Source organism: Balaenoptera borealis (assembly GCF_965194805.1).
Source record: "Balaenoptera borealis genome assembly, chromosome: 6".
NCBI classification, from domain to species: Eukaryota; Metazoa; Chordata; class Mammalia; order Artiodactyla; family Balaenopteridae; genus Balaenoptera; species Balaenoptera borealis.
The window spans coordinates 30,796,470-30,823,171 of NC_138863.1; the positions used below are offsets into that span (position 1 = coordinate 30,796,470).

At 38.7% G+C, this 26,702-nt stretch overlaps 1 protein-coding gene across 3 annotated transcripts in view; it reads left to right on the plus strand.

The window, feature by feature from the left end:
• Nucleotides 1–26,702, plus strand: part of PARD3B (par-3 family cell polarity regulator beta) — a 1,037,301-nt gene that overhangs the window by 34,222 nt on the left and 976,377 nt on the right. The window contains exon 2 of one of the 3 annotated variants that reach the window (XM_082397042.1): nucleotides 25,782–25,871. The exons of the other annotated variants lie outside the window; for them this stretch is intronic. Coding sequence (XP_082253168.1) covers nucleotides 25,782–25,871 — 90 coding nt within the window. The remainder of the gene's footprint in view (nucleotides 1–25,781; nucleotides 25,872–26,702) is intronic. 3 annotated transcript variants of the gene reach the window in all.

Genomic DNA, 26,702 nt, shown 5'->3' on the forward strand with positions numbered 1-26,702 from the left:
CGCTGATAAATATGGCATGTTCTTGTGATTATTTTACCTCTGTTGTCTCTTCTGAACAGAAATAAGGGTCTAGCGGATGTAACAGTTTCTTCCCAAGGTATACAGGGGTGCTGGGTAATGGCACAAAACCAAATCCTTCAGACTGTATTCTGTAAGTGCAATATAAAAATGAAATACAAGCATTTAATTTTAGGAAGCTAGTGACTCTTCATGTCCTGTAAAATTGTGTGTGTGTAATTTTTCTAAACACTGAGAGGTATGCCAGTGGTGTTGTAGAGGATATGCCAGTAAGATAGAGGAGACATAACTTATATGGAAAAGCCAGAAAGCTCATTATAAGAGAGATGTTTATAGTATAAATCTTATCTTTTACAGGACATAAGGAAGAAAAACTATTTTATGATGGTTAATTCTTCTCAGATAACTGCATTATTTAAAACAGAGAGAATCTTTAAAAAAAATTGAATTTTCTTTTTTCCATCTACCTTAATTACTTTTAGGGGGCTTTTATTCATTGTAGGCAATGCATTGTCCACAGATAAATGGAATTGTTGATAGATATTTTCACTTTGGAGCTCTCCTGTAATCGAAATGTGAAGATATTTGGATGGCTTTATGAGGACATTTAAATACAAGAAGTAGCTTTTTATGTTTTGAATTGAAAGCAAAGAAAGCCACTTCACTGATGCTAAATTCATTTTGTAAAGCTCCGAATTACTAAAATTAAGTTCATTCAGCTCAAACATAATCAATAGTTTTCTGTTAGGCTCTGAGGGAGAAGCGCAGACCCTGGGTCATCTCAGTTGGTTTTTTATTTGCTCATATGCCTTTCATAATACTCTGAGGGAGGGGATACATTAGAATTATTGTGGCTTTGATTGAAGTAGGAAAAACACATTGTAACAAGTCATGGTATCTGACTTTAGACCTCAAACCAACTGCTTCTCACGTTGCTGTGTAGACTTCAGTGAATTGGGCCTAGGTTCTCTTGGCCACATCAGATTTAGAATTCTTTCATGCAGAACAAGCTAACAGTATGTGGGAGTGACAGGAATCCATTTATCATACATGTAATGAGAGCAAGCTGGCCTATATTAACACAATGTTTTTTTTTAATATTGAGGTTGCTGAAGCTTCTGAAGTGAAGCAGGTAACCTGTGTATTTAACTCAAGGGTGGAATCGCAAGAACTCCTTTTAGGAAAGGGCCTCACCATTATTTAGTGCTGGATTTTTTACTTTGGTTCCTGCAGAAACTTTCATCCCCTAGTATGTGAAATGCAAATATCTCCACAGGGCTTTTGGTTTCTTTTATGGTTTTCAAAGGTACTACATCATTATATTTGGTAATATCATTTACTTTATATAATTGTTCCTAATCTTTATTTTTAGCTTAAATCTTATTGTAGAATACTTCAGGGAAAGGTGATTTTCTTTTTATATTTGGAATACATCACTTAAGATGGATTCCTGAGTTTAGTTTAAAAATAAACACATTTCAGTAAAAGTTTTATTCTCCTCTTTCCCCAAATGAAGAACAATCCCTGGAGAAAGTTTTTTTTTTTTTTTTTTTAACTAGAATCATAACATCTAAAATTAGAAATTATCATCAGTCCCCCTTCGATGCAGAGGTCTTTAAGCTCTGGTTTCCAGAGGATACAGAGCTGAGGCACTTTACTTCAATCTAAAAATCCTCTGTTCCTTCAACATCCCTCCTAAAGTATGGGATGGTTTCCAGATGGCTCATGGCCTTAGTTTTCTCTCTCAAGCTCTTTTGCATGCCTATTAAAAACAACAACAACAACAAACTTAGCAGATATAATTAAAATTTTAATATGTTAAGACCAGATGAGTATTTATGAAGCCTCATCATGAGTGCTTAGGGAAGACCCATGCAAGTGAGACCCGTGGTGGCTTCGGACAGGACTCTCTGCCCTCAAGGGGTTGCATATAGTTGGGATGACAGCACATTTTCATGCGGTATAATTAGGGCAGAATATAAGAGATAATGTCATTAGGTCATTTGGTGGCAAAACCTATGTTAAAATATAAATACAGGAAGCAGAGTGATTGGGAGATGTCCATAGGAAAGGAGGGGACAGAGCTCAACCCTGACAGATAGGTGGGGAGCAGAGGCTTTGATGTGGGGATAGATATTGGAGCAGATTTGCAAGGAGACTGATGTGATTGAACAATGTTCATGTTGGAGGGTAGTAGTAATAAGATAGAATAGAGAAAATAGGACCAAGAGCCAAGAGGCCTCAAATGCCACTGTGCTGCCGTTGAACTTGACATTGAAGTTACTATGAGCCAGTATAGGCCTTCTAGCATTGGTGTGACTGAATGAAGGCAGTGTTTTTATTCGGGATTCATCTGTTTAGGTTGTTTAAGAGTACCCTGCAATGGGAAAAGAATAGAAGACCAGTTATAGCTATTGCTCAGGGTTCTTGACCCTGAGCACATGTTTGATTGAACCAGAGGGGTCCAGCTCAGGATGGATGGATCAGAAAGGAGAAAATTAAGGTAAGAAGAATGTAAAGGATTGTTGGAAATAGTCTGTGTCAGAGAATTTGGACCTCAGATGACAATGATTTTTGAGGTAGGTGGCAAGGGAAATGCCATTGACAAAATGGGGGTATTAGGAAGGGAATTATTTTGTTTCATATTTCAGAGGTGAAATATAGAAATTTATTAGCTGTGTGCTCTTGGATCAATCAACTTGTTTATATTAGATTCTTCATGGAGAAAATAGGCATGTGATCTACCTAGCCTTAAGATTATGGTGAGGACCAAATGAAGTGTGAGAGAGAGGAATACGATAGTCAAAACAAAACAAAAAGAACTGAAAGTTTTTTACAAGTGCAAGATCATAGTAATTTTAAAGGAAGTGGAGTGGTAGGAAATAGGGAAATGGGTCTGATATGAAATATGAGGTGAAGGTGTGATTATCCAACTATCTGGTAATTTGGTTGCAAGGATGGGTAGGGGCCTCCAGCTCCATCTTCTGCCCTTTGGCCAGAATCATCCTTCTAAACACTAACCTGGTCATTTCCTACTCCAAAATGTTTCCTACTCTAGTTTCTCCTTGTCCACAGCATGAAATGCTGAAACTTCCCTGAGCAAGGCCTAAAGGCCCTTCACATTCTGGCCCCAAAATACTTTTAAAAAATCACATGCTGAACATTATATAAAAGCCCACCATATGGCAGGCACTGAGCTGAATTCTTGCGATACGGAGGTGAGGAGGCACTGTCTCTACCATCAGGGAGCTCACTGTCTAGTGGGAGGTGCAGGTTAGTAAGTGGGTGATACAACCCGATAGATAGGGGGCTGTAGAAAGGGAAGCAGAGGAACACCTACTGCAGATATCCTTTCTGGGGATAGAAAGGAGTTCAATATCAGGGAGGGCTTCCTGGAGGAGGCACCTGAGCTGACTTTTTGCGTAAGAGCAGGAGTCAGCCAGGGGAAGAAATGAGGGGTGTGTGGGTGGAGGAGGGTGTTTCAGAGGGTGTGAAGGGATTAAACATCTCTGTTGAATCCCATCACCCAGTTACTGTTTCACATAAAACCTTTAGCCATGCTTAGTTACCCTTGGCCATTTCTCAAACATGGGGAAAAAGGGAGTTAGGGTGGGGGAATGGTCCTGGACCATGGAGGGGGAGGGAAGACTAAGACCAGGACTCCTCCGCACGGGTGTCCTACGGCAACCATATCACTTAGTATTCAGGCTGAGGTGCTGTGGGGAGTAAAAGGGGTGCTGTTAATAATTATGCCCGGATCACAGGTGTAAACTGGGGCTGTCCTAGGTGTATCAGGATGTTTGGTTGCCCTAGTCAGAGAACTTTCTTCTGCTGTGGTCCCACCATCATAGCAAGGCTGCTCCTGGCTCTAAGTTGGCTCGTGAGCTGTCCCTGCACCCTCTCCCTGTAGGACTGCTCTTTGGAATGAGCCCAAGATCTAGTTCTGCAGAACAGCCTCCTTAGGGAGAAGAATGAGGGGTATGGACTGGGTGTGGAGCTGAGATAAGAACCCTCCCCTGCTCAGGAAAGGCAGCAGCATTCTGGCTGGGTGAGTGGTGGTATGGCAAGCCTGGTGGGCAGCAAACCCAACATGGTCCCTAGTTTCAACAGTAAAGATTGGGCCCCATGGACTAATTGGGGGGGGGAAAGGGCAGGGACTTGATTCTTGAAGATCTGAACCCTCGTTTCTAGTCTGCCGTTGATCAGCTGCTATCCTGGGCAGTCTCTTCCCCTCCGTCTTTCCCTGTGACTGTGAAGAGTGCATGAGAAAGTGGTGAGAACCGGTCAGGTGGATGCTTTCGTTCATGGATGCTTTTGTGCATTCTTGTTGACAGTGGGTGGTGATGCTGATGATCAGTCCAGAGTCCTTGCCTTGCTCGCTCCTGGGTGTGTGGATGGTGAGATTCAGACCTTCATGACTGGGGCAGGGAGAAGGGAGCTGGCCACATGCCTTGAGGGCCTCCCTGTCTGTGGCTGCTCTGGTAGCAAGAGAAGAAGGCATTGCTCATGGCCAGAAGATGATAACGGTCTGTCTCCAGGAAAGTATAGCTTATAGTTACCAGAACTTCCTCTTAGAAAGACTGTGACTCAGCCTCTTAAATAAACTGTCCAAGTCTGTGATCGTCTGTGTGTGTTGAAATAACCTCTCATTACAGTAGAATGGGTCAAAATATCTGCCCTTTAGTTCTTAGGAAGGACTGAATCGCCATTCTTTCCTCCCTGCAACTGAGTACTGAGTGACAATAACAAGGATGAACATCTGTTTGCAAATTATATATATGATAGAAAATAGGGTTTTGTTTTAAAGATCGGCAGTAAAATTCTTGTCTGTATTGTGGTTTTCTTCAGCATTTTGCAGTAAATTTATTATCTCCAGTGGGGGTTCAATAACTTAAATGGGGAAAAATTGCAATTTTAATAATAAGCACAGGTTGATTGCTTACTTTGTCTTTTGTATTAAAATGAATGTTGCAATTACTATGTATTAATATCCAGTAAAACTGTGTTCCTTTTTCTTTGGTACAAAAAAATGTTGCTTCTAAGCAAGCAGACACAATTTATCTGGGTAAATAAAATAATTCTCAGTGTGCATGTATATGTTCACTATGAAGCCATCTTTCAGAATGTACCAAATGGAAAGAGAGGGATGCTGATTGTCTTTTATTGTGGAGCTGACAGAATGTTTATTAATGGCCATGGATTTGAAATGAGCATCTTACTAAATGGAAGTCTTGGGCCAACCTCTGACCCTTTTGTCTTAAAGGTTTGAGAACAGATAATATGAAAGAATACCAGCTTTTTTCCAGATGGCTGCATGCCTGATGTTCCTTTATGTTTAGCTGTCATTCAAATATGAATGCCCAGTGATTATAAGTGTCTCTTTCTCTTTTCTGGACTGAAATGAAACCTTTTATGCATTGTGTGCTAAAACAGATTAACTGTTTGGCTCGTCAGTAGGGAAATTAGAACAATAGCTGCCATCTTAGTGGTATAGTAAAAGAATGTCCTTTGGGGTTTAGGGGCTAAGGTTCACAAGCAAGTGCATCCAAGTGTCAGGGCTTGGGAAAGATGGGCGAGTTATAAAAATAATTCTCCTGAATTTTAATTTTATAACTGCTTCTGAATGAAAGTAGTAGTATCTTTTAGAAGCAAGCAGGATTTAGATAGAATTTCCCAAACTTTTACACAGTTTTTAGTTGCTCCATCATTAATTTCTTGGAGTACTACTGTGCAAGATGAATTTAAAATGATGTGTTCATATGTAATGACATGTGTTTTATCATGAAGGCATAATGCAAAATTACTGTATAATGTTTTCCTACCTTTTAGTGTGCTAAAGTTGTCTTTAAAAAAAAAAAAAATATATATATATATTTGATAAGATACCCATAATGGATAACTTCAATATCATTTTTTCTACTAATACTAGCAATTTTGTGATCTGAAAACCAAGTAAAGGTGGACGGTTATCATTTACATATGGCTGAAATGCAGACCCGTCTGGAGGGCAAGGGTGCATCTGATGACCCCTGAGTGACCTCTGCTGTAGAGGCCATGTAGGAGATGGCTGGAGGCCAAGGGTCTGAGGGGACTAGCTACATCCATTTTAGGAAGGTAGACTACTTTGAAAAATGCTGGGCTGTCTTGCATTCTCAGCAGTGAGTAGAAAGGTGGCTCTCATTTTCCCTGGAAATCCATGAAATGAGTTAAGTACAGTATTTTTATGACCTAGTGGAAGAGAAAGAGCATGTCTGATCCATTTATTCAACTCTTATTTAAAACGATTATTTTTGTAATAAAAGGTGTGTTTTTGTTGTTGTTGTTCTTCATGGGAAAACCTGCCATGAAAATCTGTTGTTTTAGATGACAGTTGTGTTTTCTAAAACACCCAATGATGAAAGTAAGCTTAAATAGAAGAATCAGCTATTCCGCTTTTGTTAACTTGTCTTTGTAGAATGTTCTTGATTTTTTTTTTTTAAAGGTTTTTTTTTTTTAAATTAATTAATTAATTTATTTTTGGCTGTGTGGGGTCTTCGTTTCTGTGCGAGGGCTTTCTCTAGTTGCGGGGAGCGGGGGCTACTCTTCATCGCGGTGCGCGGGCTTCTCATTGTCCTGGCTTCTCTTGTTGTGGAGCGCAGGCTCCAGACGCGCAGGCTCAGTAGTTGTGGCTCACGGGCCTAGTTGCTCCGCAGCATGTGGGATCTTCCCAGACCAGGGCTCGAACCCGTGTCCCCTGCATTAGCAGGCAGATTCTTAACCACTGCGCCACCAGGGAAGCCCTTTTTTTTGTTTTTTACATAACTTTTTTCATGATTTATGCCCCGTTTATTATTTTATGACAGCTTTGTTGAGAAATAATTTACATATTATACAAGTCACTCATTTAAACTGTATAATTCAGTGACTTTTAGTATATTCAGAGTTGTGCATCTGTTGCCACAATCAATTTTAGAATATGTTGATTACTTCCCAAAGAAACCCCATTCCCCTTAGCTGTCATCCTCATATTTCCTCAACCACTGGCGACCCCTAGTCTGCTTTCTGTCTCTGAATGTTTGCCTCTTCTGGATATTTCACGTGATTGGTATTATACAGTCATTATGTGGTCTTTTGTGATTAGTTCATTTCACTTTGTATAACGTTTTCAAGGTTCCTCCATGCTATGGCATGTATCAGTAGGCAGTCCTTTCTGTGGCCAAATAATATTCTATTAGATAGATATACTGCCATTTGTTTATCGATCATCTGTTGAGTGGCATTTAGGTTGCTTCCACTGTATTTGTATTTTTGGTAATTTATGCAGATATCTTTTTGTCTTTCAGTGAATATTTATCTTGCACATGGTGTGGCCCCTATTAGGTTTTAATAGGTTGAAAAGCTTTGGATGTTACATGCAAGATTGTGGTGATTGCTAAAAGAGTATTATAGAGTCATGGGCTGCTATATCAGGTCTTGCACAAAATCCAACAAAATGCCAGGGACAGTGAAAATCTAAGAACCCTCGATCTAGATTGAGGCTCCCCAACATGGGAGAAATGCTTATGTTTAGCAGAAGAGTGTGTATATGAGAGGGTGGTGGTGGAACACTGCAGATGGGCTACCGTGTCTTACACCATCCTCCACGGCAGCATATTGCATCCAGCATGCAGTTGGCATCAAGCAGTGCTTGTGTGAATGCTTATGTACAAGCCCTCACCAATTTACTGTCTTCAAAATGGCAAATTTTCCAATAGTCTGCAGGCTCCCAGTTCTCCCAAGATATTTAAGTTGGAGGGGAGGGTACTGATCTAAGACTGTTATATTGATAGTGATGATCATCCCAGTGCACTCAGGAGTTTGTAAATATTTTTATTTGGCTTCCTTTAATTCTTCTAGGTGAATACTGAGTAGAGCAGGGAGTGATCTCATTTGCCAGAAAATTTAGGAATCAGAAATGACTTGGACTCACTTCTACTAACCAGCAAGGTCAAACTTGACCCCAGGTCTTACAACTTGTGTTTGTTCTCAAATATCCTTCTGCTTATACACGTCTACCTTCTGCCTTTATCTCCCTTATCTCATCTCCCTTTTGCTAACCATGACCAGGACACTCTGCAACTTTAGTGGTGGCGTCTGTGTTTTAGTGTGAAAATGATCTTACTGAAAACTTTCAGTAGGGAACTCAACAATACTGTTTTGACTGCTCTGTCCTAAGTACCAATATTCATAGTGATTATGGCACTCTAGATGTCACAGAGTGGTTCCATCATAGTTGCTCCCTGAAACAAAAGTCCAGAACTGCATATTTGAAAATGAGTCTAAGATTGAGGAACTTAGGTAAAGCAGATATTGGGTTAAAAGGATTTTGTGAGCTTATCCTCATTAAAACACGGGGGTGAGATCAAATGCTAAGGCCAGAAGACTTAGGACTCTGCACACCTCACTGAATCATTGGTTTGCTCTTTCACTCATTACCAAGTCTTCCTGTGCATTTCAGTAAAGATAGCATCTATTTATAATAGCATCTCTCTAACATCATGAGAAATAGACAATTCATAGTCCTCTATAGCATTTACCAATACACATCCTCACAATAATAGCAAAGGATTAAGATGGTCATCACTCAAAGTGGATGTGAAAGGAATTCAAAGAAGGTGATAATAGTGACCATGTCTGGAGAGGTTGCTGTGTTTAGGGATGGGCTAAGGCCTTCACAGATTTAATCCTTACAACCATCCTTTGGGTAGGTACTCTTATCTCCATCTTACAGGTGAACAAGCAAGCAGTAAGTTATTTTGCCCAACATCAAATCTAACCAGTGGTGGAGACACACTGTACCCAGGCCATGGAACTCCAGAGCATGTGCTTTGGGTCCCAATGCTGAACTGCTGCCTGCAGCACTTGAATTCCTAATCACCCTTTTCCCATCGCCACTGAGTTCTGTGAATGTGCTTTCAAAATGACAGTAACATTTTTCTTTCTTTTTTTTAGATAGCTCTATTGGTGGTTATTTTATTCCCTGACCTATAAAAGTAATGCATACTTACTGGAGGAAAATGTCAGAAAATACTTTATAAAGAAGAAAATAAAAAATACTTGAAACCCTGCAATGTAAACAGCACAGAATTAAAGAAAGAGGGACACTTCAGCTATGATGTTGTCTGTGAGGCGGTTTGACCAGGTGCCTTCGTGAATTTTCTTTCATCATCACTGTGCAAAAATCTGAATGTTGCCTGCAGCGACCTGGCTAGAGAAATGTCTGCTCCTTAGGGTCATGAGTCTACCTTACAGACAGGACTTGCTCTAAGAATTTTCTGGAGTTGTTTGCAAGTTTGCTCTTTGTTTCACAGGGTGCTCAGATGCTGCATCAGTTCAGAAAATCCTGTTTGACCCTTGGTGTACCTGAATTATACCTTAGGGACATGGAAGTTTCTTTATTTCTGTAGGCAAATGCACTCAGAAGGTCTGCTTGAGATGCCAGGAAGAAAGACATCACCTCCTTCTACAATCTCCAAAGGAGAGCAAAGGCTAGTTTGCCCCCATCTCATCCCATTCCCCTCTGCTACTGACAGTGGAAACTCTCCTCTTTCTAAATCTTTGATGTGGAGCCCATGGTGAGGCCAAGCATTGAACAGATGAAAAACTGAGATGGAGTCTGAGGGTTTTGGCAAGGATGGGCACCACAGGTCATAGCGTGTTTAAGACTGTGGTTAATGGTATTGCTTCTACCTCCACATTCCCCAGTTGCTGGTGAGATTACTGCCTGTGTTGGTGGAATATTGGCAGTGTGGGGAAGAGGGGAGCATGGGAGGAAGAAGTTGGGTGAGAAGAAAGAAACAGTTTACAGAAGAATATCAAGTATTATTGATGCTTATTAAGAGGTGGGACATTTATATATTTTATCCACTTGACAGTAGTCATTTTGTAAGGCCTTTTTTTTATCATTTTGGGACTGTGGAAGGTGTTTCAGAGAGTCAAGTGTCTTTGTGTAAAGATATGGATAAAATAAGGGTATATTTCACAAGTTGCATGTGATCTTGCTTTGTCTCATGTTTTGTCATAATCAGAAGCCTGGTCAAAACGGAGACTCAGAATTTTGTTTTTAAGGGAAACGAGAGAATGCTGTGCTACTGGGCTCAATTTGAATTCTCTAGTGAAACAAAGAAACAGGATTTTATTCATTCATTCAGCAAACTTTTTCTTTTTGAACAACTGATTATTTGCAGGTGCTACGCTAGACGCTGTGAGCAGGACATATGCTCTGCTGTCGCGGAGCTCTGTGACTACTGGATGTAAAGACAATGAAATAAAAACAATACAGCACCACAGTGAGTCTTGTGATGGTTTTTTTCGACAATGGATTTCATAAATAATTACATTTAGTATTATGAAATCATGAAACACAGGAATATAATGTCCTCGATTTTTATTGTCTAATAACCATTGTTTCCTTCTTTTTTTTTTTTTTTTAAATTTTTAAATTTATTATTTATTTATTATTTTTATTTTTGGCTGTGTTGGGTCTTCGTTTCTGTGCGAGGGCTTTCTCTAGTTGCGGCGAGTGGGGGCCACTCTTCATCGCGGTGCGTGGGCCTCTCATTATCGCGGCCTCTCTTGTTGTGGAGCACAGGCTCCAGATGCGCAGGCTCAGTAGTTGTGGCTCACAGGCCCAGCTGCTCCGCGGCATGTGGGATCTTCCCAGACCAGGGCTCGAACCCGTGTCCCCTGCATTGGCAGGCAGATTCTCAACCACTGCGCCACCAGGGAAGCCCCCTTCTTTTTTTAATTAAAAAAATCTTTATTGTGAAAAATTTCCAGCTTATACATAGATCGTGAGCCTCTCACCCCTATGTGTCCATCACCCAGCTCCTAAAATCATCAACCACTCCCCAATCCAGCCCCATCTTTTATTCTTTTTCTATTTTGTTCCTACTTGTTTTTCCTTTCTAGAGATGCTGGGCATCTTGGAGTAGGGCTTCCTGTGTGATAATGGAGCCTCACTGAACATTATCTTCCAAGTCACTTCTTGTGTCATTTTATTTTGCCAGTCCCGAAACAGAATGCATGGCACTGGCTATTTTTTAAGTTGTTTAGCAAACAGACCATAAAATGCTTATTTGATTTCCATGTTCAAGGATGAATACTGCTGTTCATAAACGGGCACCTTTTGCTGACTTTAGAAGTTTAGAGGTTTGTCTGCCTGGTGGAAAAGTATGTGGAATGGTGGTTGGAGAAAACCTTTAGCCGATACAAAAACATAGAACACCCTCCAAATAATCTTTCAACTAAGCTCAGCTTAGCAAGAAAAATAATTGCAGAGACCATCTGTATTTGTGGTTTATATTTATATATGTGTAAAGGCAGCAATTTCAGCCTTTTAAGGAATTAAGCTGGCTGGAGAATTGGGTATGGGAAGTTAACCTGCCTAATTCGTTGGCTCCGTTTTCGTGGCACTCATGGTCTGTGGTGAGGACACCACTCTGTAGCACCGTGTGGTGCTTCCACAACTCATTTCTGAGAATGGAATTATTTTTCTCACGTGGCAGGGGCTGAGGCAGGTTTTTTTTTTTTTTCCGGTAGAGATCTGAACCATTGATAAAGCCTCACTAATACATATGGTGCCTTTGTGGATGCTGTTTGTTTGCTGCTGAGTGTTCCCCTGAAAATACTTCTCTCCAGGCACGGTATTGGGAATTGTGAGCAACCAGTACAAGTAATGTCAATTTAGCCGTAGAACGTGGAGAGAAGGCAGTTGTTTGCATAGGATTATACTGCTAACATGTGCGAATGTGCTTTGCAAACTCACTTCAGTTCTTAAACATGTCAGTTAGAGACACGGGGGAACAGGCGATATTGACCCTCTTCTACTCTTGAGTAAACAGTCTTAGGTGGGCCAGTAAGTGGTGAGCTGGGACCAGGACCCATCTTCTCTGTCGTCCGCATACCTGCTGGCTGTCTGTCCCAAGGCACTTGGCACTTGGTACTTGTTTGAGTGAATGAGAGGGATGAGTGGAAATATTCTCAATCAGCTTTTTTTTTTTTTTTTTTTTCCAGAGTGTGCTTTATAGAGCCTTAGTATTAGGAGGAAATCTTTGGAAGAGAGTTTCATGGACAAATAAATTGGGAAATGTCAGCCTCTGGTAGAGTCACTGAGGGTTTGTCTTGTGACAGAAATCATTTTCCTTTTGATTAATCCAGTGTGTAAAACCATATGATTGTGGTGCCTTCCCATCATAGCACATCTATTAATGTCTCACAGAATTACTGTTATGTATAGGAGCCTGTGGAAATACAGCTCCAAATGAATAGCCTTCTAGAGTATCTGACATTTACCAGTTAAGACCACCAAATTAAAAAATAAGCTCAGGTCTTGGCCCTCTGCTTTTGGCTTATATTCATTCCTTTAGTTCTCATGTTGAAATTCAACTATCATCTCTGTCTTGATGATTTGGACTTTACAGTTTCTACCCCTACTTATTTCCTGGGTTATTCTTTTATTTGTGCATTAAAATAAACTTTTTCTTATAAGAATAATACAAGTTTAAGTTGGAAAATTCAAAAATATAGATAGGTAAAGCATAATCTTACTTAAAATCCCATTATCTGAGATAACTGTAACTTATTTATATGTTGTAAGTATCCTTTAGAGCTCAGACTATAGAGGTCAGTCGCCTTGGTTCAAATCCCAGCTCTTCCACTTACTGGCTGTGTAATTTTGGATAAGTTATTTAGCTTTCTGCCTCAAGTTCCTTATCTCTAATATGGTGATAACGATAGGGTCCATATAAGGGAGTTGTTATGAGGATTCAATGAATTAATATTTGTAAAATGCTTAGAACAGTACCTGGCGCATAGACTTTATATAAGAGCTAAATTAAAGAAATATGTGTATGTATTATATATGTGTATATATGTGTGCATATACAATATTACATTGTATGCACATGTCACAAATTATTTACGCAGTACACCATGTTGGATATTTAGGTTGTTATAGATTTTTCACAATGATGAACAGCTCTGTCGTGAACTCCTGTCCCTCAGAGTTTTTGAGTATCCATCATTTTTCCTTAGGTTAATTTCTTTTTTTTTTTTTTTTTTGCTCAAAATGATTTTTAATTTAGTGTTTATGTTTAACAACATTATAGATGCACATAACTCAAAACAGTCAAATTGTGTTATACGATTTGTTTGAAAACCTTCATTCTTCTTTTTTCATCCCCTCCCTCTCCCCCTCCCCTGCCTCCGTCCTCCTCCTCCAATACTTTTTATTTCCCTTTCTACACAGACAACTACCCTTAACTCTACTAAATGATTTGTAGGGCCTGGTATTTACCTCCTTGTCTCTAAATAACATGTTTATATTCTTCTTCTCTCTCTCTCTCTTTCTTTCCTCCCAATTTTAGGAATCATCTTTTGATTTTAACTACAGAAGATGAGAATTTAGTTTTTCACACACACTTTCCACCCCCTGCTATATTCATCCATATTTCCCATCTTTCTCTCTTTTAAATAGAGTTATATTGTTATTTTGGTCAGATTAATGTTCTTTGTTTATGTAATACAATTACATAATACATAATGTACTGTGCATAATAAAATATATTCCATACAAGTTATATGGAACTAACCAGATAGTATATGATTCGTACTTTTTCTTTCCTATGTAAGTTTTGTTTCCCTTTGCCATCCTTTTGGTATTTCTTGTATTCTTTTTCTGTAGATACCAGTTTTTATTTGTACTCGGTTTATTTCCTCATTTTGACAAAGCATTTCTTCCGTTTGCTGTCTGTACATGGATGCAAGGTAGACAAATAGTCTGACACTTTGAATGTCTGAATATGTCTTTACGTTACCCCCAAATTTAGTCAATGTTTTTCTTGGGAATGGATTTCCACGATGGGAATCATTTTTTTTCTGCAGAACTTTTAATGTATTAATTTATTATTTTCCCCAGTGTTCTTGCTAGAAAGTCCAGTGTCATTCTGATCCTTGGTCCTTGATATTTGTTTTTTCCTCTCTGGAAACTTGTAGCATCATCTTTTTTTCCAGGCCCAATGTTCTATAATTGCACCATGATGTACCTGGGGGTACAGCTATTTTTGTCCATTGGACTGGGTACTCAGAGGGCCATTCAATCAGGAAACTCATGCTCTTTAGTTCTGGACAATTTTCTTAAATTATTTGATTGCTGACTTCATCTTATCCATATTCTTTCATTCTGGAACTTTTATTATTTGGAATGAATTCTCTAATTTGGACCTTAGGTTAATTTCTTAAATTGGAACTACTGGATCAATGGATGTGTATGTTTTTAGAACTTTGGTAGTCTTTCTACAGAACTTGGTAAGAAATCACATCAGTGCTGCTCATAGCTGTGTTTGAGACTGCTATATCTTTTTTCATTTTTGTCAATACGGAGGGTAAAACATTTTCCCATTTAAAAAAAAAACTGTACTAAGGAAGTTAATTTCTGCCATATGGGTGGATTGGCCACTTGTGTTTCCCTTTGGTTGTGGCTATTTATAGTTTGAAAGAAAAAAAAAATGGACAGAGGACAATTTTTTTTTTCTTTTGTGAGAACCTTTTCAATATTAAGGATTTTAATACCTTGTCATTTGTTGTAAATATCCCCTGCATCCTTTCTCCCTTTTCTCTTAATCTCTTTTCCTAATTCTCCCATTTCTTCACTTCATTGCCTGAATCCAGACTTCTGTGCCTTTTTTTTCCTAGTCTAACCTCTAGTATAACTTAAGTGAACACTTATAAAATACCACCATTAACACTCACTTCATAATATCTTAAAAAAAGGTGTCTACAAAGATGAAATATCAGTTGTTGAAAGGCATAGGACAAATTTTAATGAAATTTGTCTAGAGAAGAAATGTCTTTGAATTCCTTTTCTGTCCCAGAACTGAAATGATAAGGTTTCAGTTTTTAAAAGTAACATCTCATTCATATTTCATGCTTTTGTGATGTTGACCAGTACTTTATTGGCCTCTTTCTACCATTTTATTTGCAAAATGAGTTATATGGAAAGTGAAACTCATAGTATTAAGTGATTTTTATGTAGATTTACTCAGCTAGACGGTTGAATCTTTTTGTCCAATTGTTTAGTTTAAAATAATTTTTTTTTCCCCTGAATAAAACTGTTAATGATGAACTTGAGGTTTTTGTTTGTCACCCTACTGGATAAGAGTGGAGTGGAGAGATTTCTTTCAAGGACTGATCTTTAAGCACATTTCCTGGATATAGACCTTAAGACCTTTATTTTATAATAATGGAAGTAAAATATTTGATGCATTGAATCTTCTCATGCGTATAACCTCGTTTTCTACTCCATTTATTTGATAATTGTTTCATCATTTCAAATTCAATTTGTAATAGCAATGAACACTCTTTAATATTTTTCTAATAAGGATTAGTTGGAGAGGTTAATATGGTCAGACATGTAAAGAAGCCCAGAGCCATCTTAATGAGTGTCAGGTAATTAACCTACACGAATAGATTAAAGAAATCAAGCAGGCACACTGATGGGCTTTCCTTTCAAGTTCAAATTTAAACATCATCTGTGCAGTGGTTAGGTCTTACACATTAGATGGTGATTGCTATATTGTTTTTTAATATATAAAAAACTTAATTGTGAAAGCTTATTAGAATTCCTCATCAAATTTGATTAATTGAAGAATGATTATGAGATGTGATACGAATTTTGAATTCTTATATGTAAATTGTATTTTTTTTTAAAAATAGGCTCCCCCAAATGAGTTTCTTCATGAATCGGGAACCGGTGCTTAAATATGTAGATCTCCTGTTTCAAGAAGATAATGTAAAACTTAAGCAGTTCATGAACTGCTTAATTTAGGCCTAAGAAACTTGGTGTAAGTGATTGTCACTGATACACTACAAATGCGATTGTTCAAATTGAGATGAAAATCTGTCTATTCCAGTGGTCACTGTAGGATTAGAAGACAAGTTCTGGAAGTAATCCTGAAGGCAAGACTTCACCTTCTAAATTATTCAAACAGATGACATTTATCTTCTTCTTAAGGAATTGTAGAAATTTATGGAAATTTCTCATTTGTTTAGCTAATTACAATAAAGTTGATATAAACTGTGTTTTTCTGGCCCTACTGAAGGTGGTGTGCAATTGGTTGCTATCCTTTCTTTTATAATGATGGCAATTTTAGACCTGGAAGAGGTGAAAACCACAGATCATTGACTTTGATCCGCTTGTTGAGGGGAGTTATTTCTGGTCGAGGGTAAGTAGCACCCTCTTGGAGAAAGACAAAATCTGGGTTTGTATTTCAACTCTGCACTTGCCTTCAGGCCCAATATTCTGTTTTGTACAATTGGGACACAGACTCCATCACATGGGGATGATACATGAGATACTGCTTGTGAAACACTGTAAATCTGCTAAGTAATATAGATAGCAGATGCTTCATTGTTTGCTTTCTAGGTGAAGCTTTTCTTGTCACTCTTAAGTATGTCTCCTCCAAGCTAAATGTACTACTTTCATTCAACTTAGTTTTCAATCATTTAATTCTCTTTTGCTACAAATCCTGCCCAAGAATTTTCTTAAATAGTAGCACAAAGAAACAGTGAAAATCTGACTGGTATTAAGTTCACGGGAAGGTAGAATGTTATCATCAGTTCTATTCATACCATGTCTAATCTGTCATTAGTAAAATGTCCATTTAGGTCAGAATGTTGGGTTTTAATACACATTGTGGCCTGTTTGTGTTTCATTGTCACGGATTATATGGCCAACTCTTACCTACATCTCTCTGGTGAGAGTCCTGTTTTCAAAAGGAGACCAAATCAAATCAAGCCATTTTAGATTCTTGTGTGAGCAGCTCTGTGCTGATCGTGGGTGTGGGTGGGTGAGATAAAAAGATAAAAAACACATGAAACACTTAAACTTCTGAGTCTGGTTAGAAGATGATATATTACATAAAAGTCAGAAGTTGATACAAGTGTCTTGCAAACACTCATTTGGTCATTTGAATTTTTATAGAATATGTTCTATTTCCCCAGCTATACTGGGGATGCAAGGAGCTGTCTTTACCACTTTGTATTGCTGTATTGACCAACACAGATGTTTCCTCTTAGCAGATGCTCAATAAATATTTTGAATCAAGCTGTAGAAGAGGATAATTATAAATCCTTCTATTTTTAGAAAAACAGTTTGTACATAGATATTACCGATGCTAGGTTAATAGCATCCTCTGAAACTCTGAGAGCAAATTTACTTCTCTAAATTACATAGCCACATGCTCACTTATTTATCTTTTAAAGTGGTCAATACGAGAGCCTTCTTGCTCAGCATAGGAATAAGGAAGTATAGATGGAATAGTCTTAAGTCAGAAAAGTTGAAAATGCTGATCCTTATAACTCGAGGCATCTAAGTTAATTTTCTTCTATGCCTTTATAATTCCTATTTTATTAAATTTGCCGTCTGTCAACTTTGAGAATTGTCTTAATTTTTCTGGATCTGAATTTCTAATAGCACGTTTTGTATTAAAAAGAGTATTTTAGCTCTCATTGCAGTAACTTGTAGGTCTTGATTAATTCACCAGCATTACTTCAGGAATCCTCATAAAAAGTGTTTCAGTGGTTATTGTTTGTTAATTTCTCTACTGGGGCAAATTAAGTGCCGAGAAGTAAAGTAATCCACAAAGTCTGTGTGAACTGTTTGGATCCCTGAAGACCATCAGGGACAGATAAAGAAAACATTGAAAATTTACCCTCCCAACCTCAGTATTATTTTTCTTTAGATCAGACCACAGGACATTTTTCACTGTTCTATTAATCATGTGTAACAAAAATGTAGAAACTTAATGCCTGTTAACTACATCCTGATAAAAACTTTGCTTTATAGACTGCACTTGATTAACTCCTGCCACAAGTGCATTTGGCTAATTCCAAAAGGGCCTCTGCACAGAAAGAACGTGAAGCATGCAGTGCAAACCCAACAGGTGTTTGGAAAAACACCTCCAAGTTCGAGTAGCGCTTCACATTGGTATGAAAGATCTTTGTTCATTTACTGGCTTAGCTTTCTCTGTAGGAGACAGCCTCATGTCTTGCTAGGATGATTCCACCTGGGCTCAAGCTTAAGTGAGTCTATCTGGCTCATCCAGCCTCCTCTTTGGTGAACCTTTGGGTGATTTCCTTTCACCGGACCCACTACTACCTGGTTCATAGTCAGTACTATTTGCTGGGTGAATAATAAATATTTATTGAAGAGTACTGGGTCATTTCCATTCACACTTGAATAACATTTGATGATGAGTCTGAGAAGACAGCTGCTAAGATGATTATATTTATCATTAATGACCTCGTTTTCTAATCTGTGTATATTAACAGTGTTCAGAGAGAATGTTTGTTTTGTAGAAAGTAGCCTACAATCTTGTGCCTTTGACATCCTGAGTGCTTTTTCTCACCATTGAGCATTGGACAAGGGCAATGCTTTGTTACAAAAGGAGTGGGGGTTATTTTGATTTTTTCATATAAACTCAAGTATTAATACTTTTTAGATTCTATTCTGGAATTCTTTGTATTAGGAACAAAGTTTTAATATTAGCTCAGTAAGAGAATACAATGTGTGAGGCAGTGAGTGGCCTAGTGCATAAGCTAAGCTTTTTTAAAGTTAAATTTTCCCTTTAAAAGCTGTTTGACATCCAGTCTTTCCAAAAGATGTCTTAAAAGCAGAAATATAAATTTGCTCTTGGAAGTCATATGCGTTATCCCACTTTGTGAAACATGCTTAGAGAGTCAAGATGTACTTTATATATTTAAAATAACATTTGACCAAAATAATATACATATGCAAGGAATTTTAGCTATTTTGGAAGGGGAGAAATTGTAATTCTTTCTCATCTATTTTACTCAAACGGAGATCATCCCTGCAGTTTGGGGAAATCAAGCCAAACCTTTCTTTCTCTTCTTTTCCTAGGAAAAGTGAGTAATTCTTCTCCTAGGCAAGTTTTTTTTTAATCCCTTTTTTTTTTGCTCGTGAAGCAATACAATATTAATGGTTAACTGTGAACCAGCGGCTCCGCGAGCCTAGCTGCAGATTGGAACCACCTGGATGCTCCTCCCGGTGATTGGCTTGGGGCGGGGCTCAGGGTTGGGAAATGTTTGAAGCTTCCTAAGCATGCTTCAGGCGGTCAGAGTGGCCGGAGACTGTGGAGCCAGCAGGGGCAGGAGATGAGGAAGCACGTAAGTTTTCATACCACTCGTTCTGTGGCGAACCAGTGCTTTCGGTTCCATTTTCATTGTGTAGGTGGTTTTGATTCTGATCCTTCTCAGACTTCAATGTAAGAAGCACTTGGGGTGGTGGAACTTGCTCATAATGCCAGTCTTTGGGTCCATTTGCACACATTCTAACTCATTGAGAGCGACGTGCGGGGCTGAGCAGGCCCAGTGACTTTGATACAGTTGGTTGAACTTCACAGTTCCTTTCATAAACAGTGTGTTGCAGTGGTCTATTCCAGCATAAGCATTCCAGAACGTGTCATCTTAACATATTTACTTCATTATACCTCATGGGCTTTGGGTCAAGAATCTGGCACAGTTTGGCTGGGGTATACTTCTCTTCCACACGGTGTCAGTTGAGGGGACCCTTGGTGATATTCAGCTGTTGGCTGGTCTGGAGGGTCCAAGGTGGCTTAATTCACATGCCCAGCACCTAGGTATGGGTATTTGGAAGGCCGCTGGGCTCAGCTGGGCCCTCCCCCATGTACTCTTGGAGCTTTTAAACAAAGCCTCTTAGCAAGGTATTTTACTTTTGCAAGGTGATTCAGGGCTCCGAGTGTTTTATCCTGGGCTCTAGATGCTTCAAGAGAGCCAGGCAGGAGCTGCAGGACTTCCTAAGATCTGGTGTCAGAAGCCCTAAAACATCATTTTTGTCATAATCTATTTGTCAAGGAAGTGTGTAAGAAAGCCAGCGGGAGAGCGGAATTAGGCTAGCTCCCCCTCAGTGAGAGGGGCAGCAGAGAACTTGCAGCAACCTTTAAACTGCCACACACTAAGAAGCAGAAGACTTGTTGCTATGACCCTATCACACGTTTCTGGATTATTGATTCACATCTCTAGTTACTATCTTAATACAGAGCTCATTATCTTTCACCTGCTTCCTTTCAGTGATTTTTTTTTTTTAAAAGGTATCTCTACCTACACATCAGTCCTCTTTCTTTACCTGCACCTTACTTTTTATCTGTCAAATGGAAATTATTATAGTATCTACCTCAGTGGATTATTATGAGAAAGGTTATGTAATGTCCTAAAATGTGTTGGGACATATGGTTGCTTTTATTGTTGCTGTTAATATTCTAATGACTCAAGGCCTGTCATGCTTTTTTGCATCTTAGATTTCCAGCCGTATTTCCTATGACTATTTTTGAAATTCATGCTATAGCCTCACTCAACTATCTGCTGCCTTCATGGTTTCCCCTGTTTTCTGTCTTGACCTTTACTGACTTCTCTTCCCCTCTCCTTAGAAGGTGGTTTGACCACAAGGCTTTAGAGGGCTTTCCATAGATGGAAGCCGGAATTGTTTTCCTCATTTCATGACCGGAGCACGGTTCTGTTTGGTCCCTCTGTTTGTAATCTCTACTTCTTGAGGGCAATAGTACCTCCGCCCTGACTTCTGTCTTGAGTTTCCCTGTAGCACAGCACTGTGCCTTATATATTGGTTTTTAAAACTACTTGTGGTTCAGGAAAGGTTAGGTTATGCTGCAACAACAAAAAATCTGCAAACCTGCGTGGCTTAAAGTAAAATCTCTCAGTCATGCTATGAGCCCCTCATGGGTCATAAGGAGATGTGCTCACTGTATCATTCGGGGTCCTGGCTGATGGAGGCTCCAGATTAAAACATGTTTATTATTACAGAAAACCAGGGAAAAAGAGGTGGAAATCTATGCACTGGATCTGAAAGCTTCTGCGCAGAGAGGCTCATGTTACTTACGCTCACACTTCTTTGGCCAGTTAATAGCCAAACCTAAGTTCAAGTGGGTGGTAGAGTGTGATTCTACCATGTTCTCAGAATAAGAGAATCAACAATTTATGAACACGCTTCAGTGGCTACCACAGATGACTCCCTGGTCTCATTACCTATTCCCATCAGGTGCTGCTGGGTTAATAGGACCAAACTGCTACAAAAGCTTCACCTGTGTGCACCTCATTAGGTTATAGCATTCAGTTCAGGTGAGTCTGTAGAGACTCCTTTAGATCTCATTTGCATGCTGTCCTACCTAAGGAAAATAGAACAAAAAAATCATGCAGTAGCAGGTATATTACCTGCTACTGTGTGCATGGATTTCTCTTAGAAATATTAAAGGCTCAAACATTTTCATCTTTTTCACGTATTTCCCTTAAAGACATTTCTTCCCCCTACCCTCCACTTTGATTCTTGCTTTAAAGAAAAAACTACTTAGCAAGACATGAGATATAATATTCTAGCATTCTAGAACTACCATTAGGTGCCTAAAAAATAGTATTCAAAAAGATTATTATTATAGAAGCAGACTACCATATATATAAAAGATTAAAATTATTACAGCAGTTGGGAAGTTTGTTTGTTTTACAGTGTAAGCCTTATGAAGGCTCACCATAGAGCTTTGCTTTAAGGAGTTCTGAGAAATACAGACTCTAGCAGGAAGCCCAACAGAGTTAGGGAATAACCTGCTAGAGATAAGAATGGCAAATAAAGGACCTGGCGTCATCATTGACTAGCTGATTATATCAGCAGAGTAGGGCTTCTGTCAAACCTGTTAAGTTGGCAACATTATGTATTTAACTGGGCCTTGTAAGGACCAGAAAGCAGTGCTTGTATATATACATGTCATTTTGTGAATGGTGTGGAGAAAGTATATAGAGGTAAAGAAAGTGCAGTAATTATAAAAAGTAAAATAGTACAGTGGAAGCAAAGGATTTGGGAATGAAGGGAGTGGGAGTGGCTCCACCTGGGAAGGTGATCAGCTGTTCTAAGTCCAGAAAACTGAAGTAGAGGGTGTAGACTCACATTCCTATCAGAGACCTGTATTAAAAGATGCCCTGAGAGGGGGATTAACTCTGAATAGGTTGCTTAGAGTTGTATTCCTTAGGAGTTTTAGGGCGGCCGAACTAGATGACTGGAAGAGTCCATTAATGTAAATTGTAATCTGTGAAAGCCATGGTATTTTTTTTTTAAAGATTTAGACCCCTCTGACAACTGGGACTTTGGGCAAGCCTCTGTCCAGAAAGATGCACTTGGGTGTGCCCTGTTGTGCTTAATTTCAGGGGTGTAATGGGACCCTCAGTTTAGAATCCTGGCAGAAGGAACTAGAGGAAACTTGCAAAATAGTTTCTCTCCAGCAGTCAGCTACTTGATAAATATCTTGTGGTGATAGAGTGGATGTCTTGCTGGTTTTAAATAGGCAATGAGGGGGAATTTGTTTTTAATTTTAGGCATCTGAAAACAGCACATGCTTGTGGATTTTAAAGATATTTGCTTTAACACAACACTAAATATTGTAAGGGGCAAGGAAAGTTTACAGCAAAGCACATTTGCTTGGGGAGAAGCTTTCCATGGCTCTCCACTAGCTGTTAATATGTTTATCTCCTCCAAAACTTTCACTGTGGCTTTTTTCCCAGGAAAGAAATATCTGCCCTTTCCCATTGTCCCCTTAGTGTGTGTGTGTGTGTGTGTGTGGCTGTGCATCTCCGGGGGGAGGGCACTGGGAGTAAAGCTGCACAGAATGTTCCTTTGCTCCTAGAAGCTCAAGCCGAAAGGAGTTGTTCTGAATTGACTGGGTCTTACTTTCTCAGGGTTATGCCTGGAAGGAGATGGGATTAGGGTGTAATGTGTCCTGGAAGCATAAACTCTTTAACACAAATAAATCAACTGGTTGGCTCAGTAACTTTGGGGGTGCTGGTAACATTCATAGTTCATTGCATGGAGATGTCAATTAGCTGGGAAGTATTCCGATGATGAGATCCTGACTTTGACATAATCTCACCATGACCCACCCACCCCAGCTACATACATATACAGCACATGTATGTTTGCATGATTCTGATGATATTGGGGAAGTCAAAAGGATTTCAGTCTTTAATTTACATTTCTCAGATTAATATGAGAATGGTTACAATGTTAAATTGTGGGTGAGAGAAATTTGAAACTCATTTAAAATAAAGATATGAGACTGTGTACTTCAATAATCTGTCTTTGTCTCCCTGTGTTAAATAATTCCAATTATGATGGAATTATAGTTCAGGTAATACCTTGCTATATTGCTCTGGAGTTACACTACTTTTAAGATATCCTGATTAAAAGTTATAACTTACACTTTTGTTTCTAAAGTGAAATTTGAAGTGTTTAAGGTATTTTCCTCAGTAGGGTTTTGGATCTATTTAGAAAGTTTTGATTTTTAAAATTAAGTTTTTGAGAGTATCAAGGTGTAATGTATGATGTAACTAACATCATTTTTTTTTTTTAGTAACCCACAAATATTTTGTTAAGTGTCTTGCAACTGGAAAATGGTATTTAGGAAGAATTAAAGTTCCATATTATTACAGGAAGATCAAATCTTGATGTGGTTTTTTTGTTGTTGTTGGTTAATGTTGCACATATTACCAAGACTTTAAGTAGTTTATCAGCAGAGCTCTGGCTGCTTGTTCCCGTGCCTTTATAGAATCATTTTGATATATTGGTCTGCCTCACAACAGGCTGTGCTCTCTCTGGAGGAGAACCGTCATGTCCTCCCATCTGAGCATTCTGAGAAAAGTACCTGACTAGTTGGTCCAATTTCTGTTACTGCTGCCCAGCAATTTTAAGTATGTATTATTCTCATAGCTGTATTTTTATCATACAAAATTTAATTGATACATGTTTGAAAAATTGCCCTAAGATTTTAAGACCTCAGTGGTACTTTACAGTTTACACTGAAAATGGTAGTTACAGTTTTCTGTAACCAAACCACTTGGTTTTCTGCTTTTCTAAACGACTTCCCTGATGCCATCCTTCCAACACAGAGGGTAGAGCAGCACCCTGCTAGCAGAGTATTTCTGTAACCAGAGCAGGGAGGCCTTCAGAAAGAGCTTTCTTGCCCATACTTTGCTTTGTAAACCCAAAACAAAATTTTTATTCTGGCTCCTGTCCTGCTAGGAGAGTGGTTAGTTAGCTCAGCCAGAGCCCAAATGCATCAGGAATGAAAGGAAATGGGTTGGGGAGACTTTCTTTACTCCTGGGGCCAGGTGAGAAGTAGCTAGTGTCATTCTGAATGTGCTACACACAGATGAAGAAATCCTTGTTGCCCTCTTAGGATACTCATTTAGAAACATCCTATTAGAATTTGCTACATAGTTCAAGCTGACATTTTGAACCCTGTCTGAGAAAGGGGGAAACCCTTGTCATGAATAATGCTATGTTGACCAGTTGATTAGGACTTCTACCTTTTATCTTGCTTTCAATTTTAATGTGATGTTCCATTCTGTCGCTTCAGTTCAAATGTTATGGAAAGGCAGAGGTCATTTGGGGATTGTGTCGTGGCATGTAAATAAAACTAATAGTCTTTGTTTTAAAGTTACGCTGCCTCTCCGTTCTTCCTTCACCCTCATTCTAAGAGGACTTAAAGATTTTTTGCATGAATAGGATTATAATATGTATCATAAAATCGAAAGTAAGATGAAGAAAACGTTGAAGTGGTCTCATTTTGAATGTTAACATATAGTTACAGGTTAAATTGGAAAAAAGTCTCCAATTATTTTAAAATATGCTGATGTGCTTATTTTACTTTTATCTGCATGTATTACATATATAAAGCTTGCAATACGTAGGAAAAATATATAAATACAAGCTTGCAGGACATAGCAAAAATGAACTGAATGTTTGTTTCTTTCAAGCCTATTAACTTTTAAACCAGGAGTCTCAGGCTCAAATCACTGCAGGGGCTGCACAAGGAACTGAAGAAATAAATATCTGCTGTTGCATTTTAGACAATGAGAATTTTCTTCATTTTTACAGACACATAGGCACTATTTCTGATTATTCTTGAAAGATGAGATCTTCTTGGTCTATCTTCTGTCGTCTTATAGGGGCGTGTGCAGAGAAATCTGCACTCTCTGGTAGTGGAATGTGTGGTGCTCAATTCGGGGAGATAGTAGGCTGCCCCTGCTCAGTTTTGGTTGGTTGTTGTTGGTTGTAACATGGGCTGTCTGTGGCCAGATTTTTGCTTTTTCAAGGGAAGACAGCAATTTGGATTCCACTGCGGTCTCCCTTGGTTTTTAAACAACAAACTCTGTAGCCCAAACAGCATAGATCTGCAGGTCGGGTCAGCCCGTGGATCCCTAGTTTATGATCCTTGGTGAATCATTAGACAGGTGGCTGTCTTTTCTTTACATTTATGTCTGGTTTAAAACAAAACTGGCAGAATTTATTAACACAAATTACAAATACATTTATTTGATTTTCTTAGCTTTTTCCTAGGCTGGTTTGCTTTGTCAACAGAAATTCACAAACTTTAAATTTCTTTGCAAGGGTCTATTTTTTTTTTTTTTTTTTTTGATAAATGTGTTTTTTTTAAACTTTGGGTATATTTATTTATTTATTTATTTATTTTTGGCTGTGTTGGGTCTTCGTTTCTGTGCGAGGGCTTTCTCTAGTTGCGGCAAGTGGGGGCCACTCTTCATCGCGGTGCGCGGGCCTCTCACTGTTGTGGCCTCTCTTGCTGCGGAGCACAGGTTCCAGACGCGCAGGCTCAGTAGTTGTGGCTCACGGGCCTAGTTGCTCCGCGGCACGTGGGATCCTCCCAGACCAGGGCTCGAACCCGTGTCCCCTGCATTGGCAGGCAGATTCTCAACCACTGAGTCACCAGGGAAGCCCGATAAATGTGTTTTTAAAGTTAAATGTATATTCCCTTTTTGTTACTTGATATTTTAAATATTTAAAATTTTATTTTAAACTAATTGAAGTAAGGCCTTTAACACTATACATGTAGGACAAGGTTTTTCACATATACCAGCAATTTTATGTTCCATACCTTCCTACTCCTTAGTGACAACCAATTTCAACCTTAAGCGTTTCTTCTCATTTCTTAGCAATATGCCTGAGTGAATATTTCTTGATTCTCAAATTTAAGATGTCTTTGGTTGATATAATGATTTACTTAGTTCTTTTTCATTTCTTCTTAGTTTACATCCTCGTCCCCCTCTGCATCCTGTGCTTCATTAGTTAAACATTTTGAGGCAATCAGTATTTAGTTTTTACATTAGTATGACTGGAAAATATAGTTCAAAGCTGAGCCACGTAGTATAATCAATTTTTTGCTTATACAAATATTGTCCTGGTTTTAGTAACGGTTTCATTTTTGTTCAGTGATACTCCTTTAAATATATTTCAAACACCTCTAGTAGATTTCTGAGAAAAAATTCTTGAACTTTTTTTTTCTTTTTTTGATATTCATGTCTGTAAATATCTTTTATTCCTCACTCATACTTGATTATCAAGATGAGAAATTCTAGGGTAAAGTAATTCTCCTTTAGAATTTGGAAGGCAGTGTTTATTTTCAGTTTTTAGTGTTATTGCTGATAAAGCCTCCTCTTTGCACCTCCAGACTTTCTCATTCCCCCCCTCCCGCCCCCGCTCCAGTTCTCTGCAAGTTCATGATGTGTGTGGTTTTCAAAATCATCTATTGTGCTGGGTGTTTTGGGCACTTGCTAGA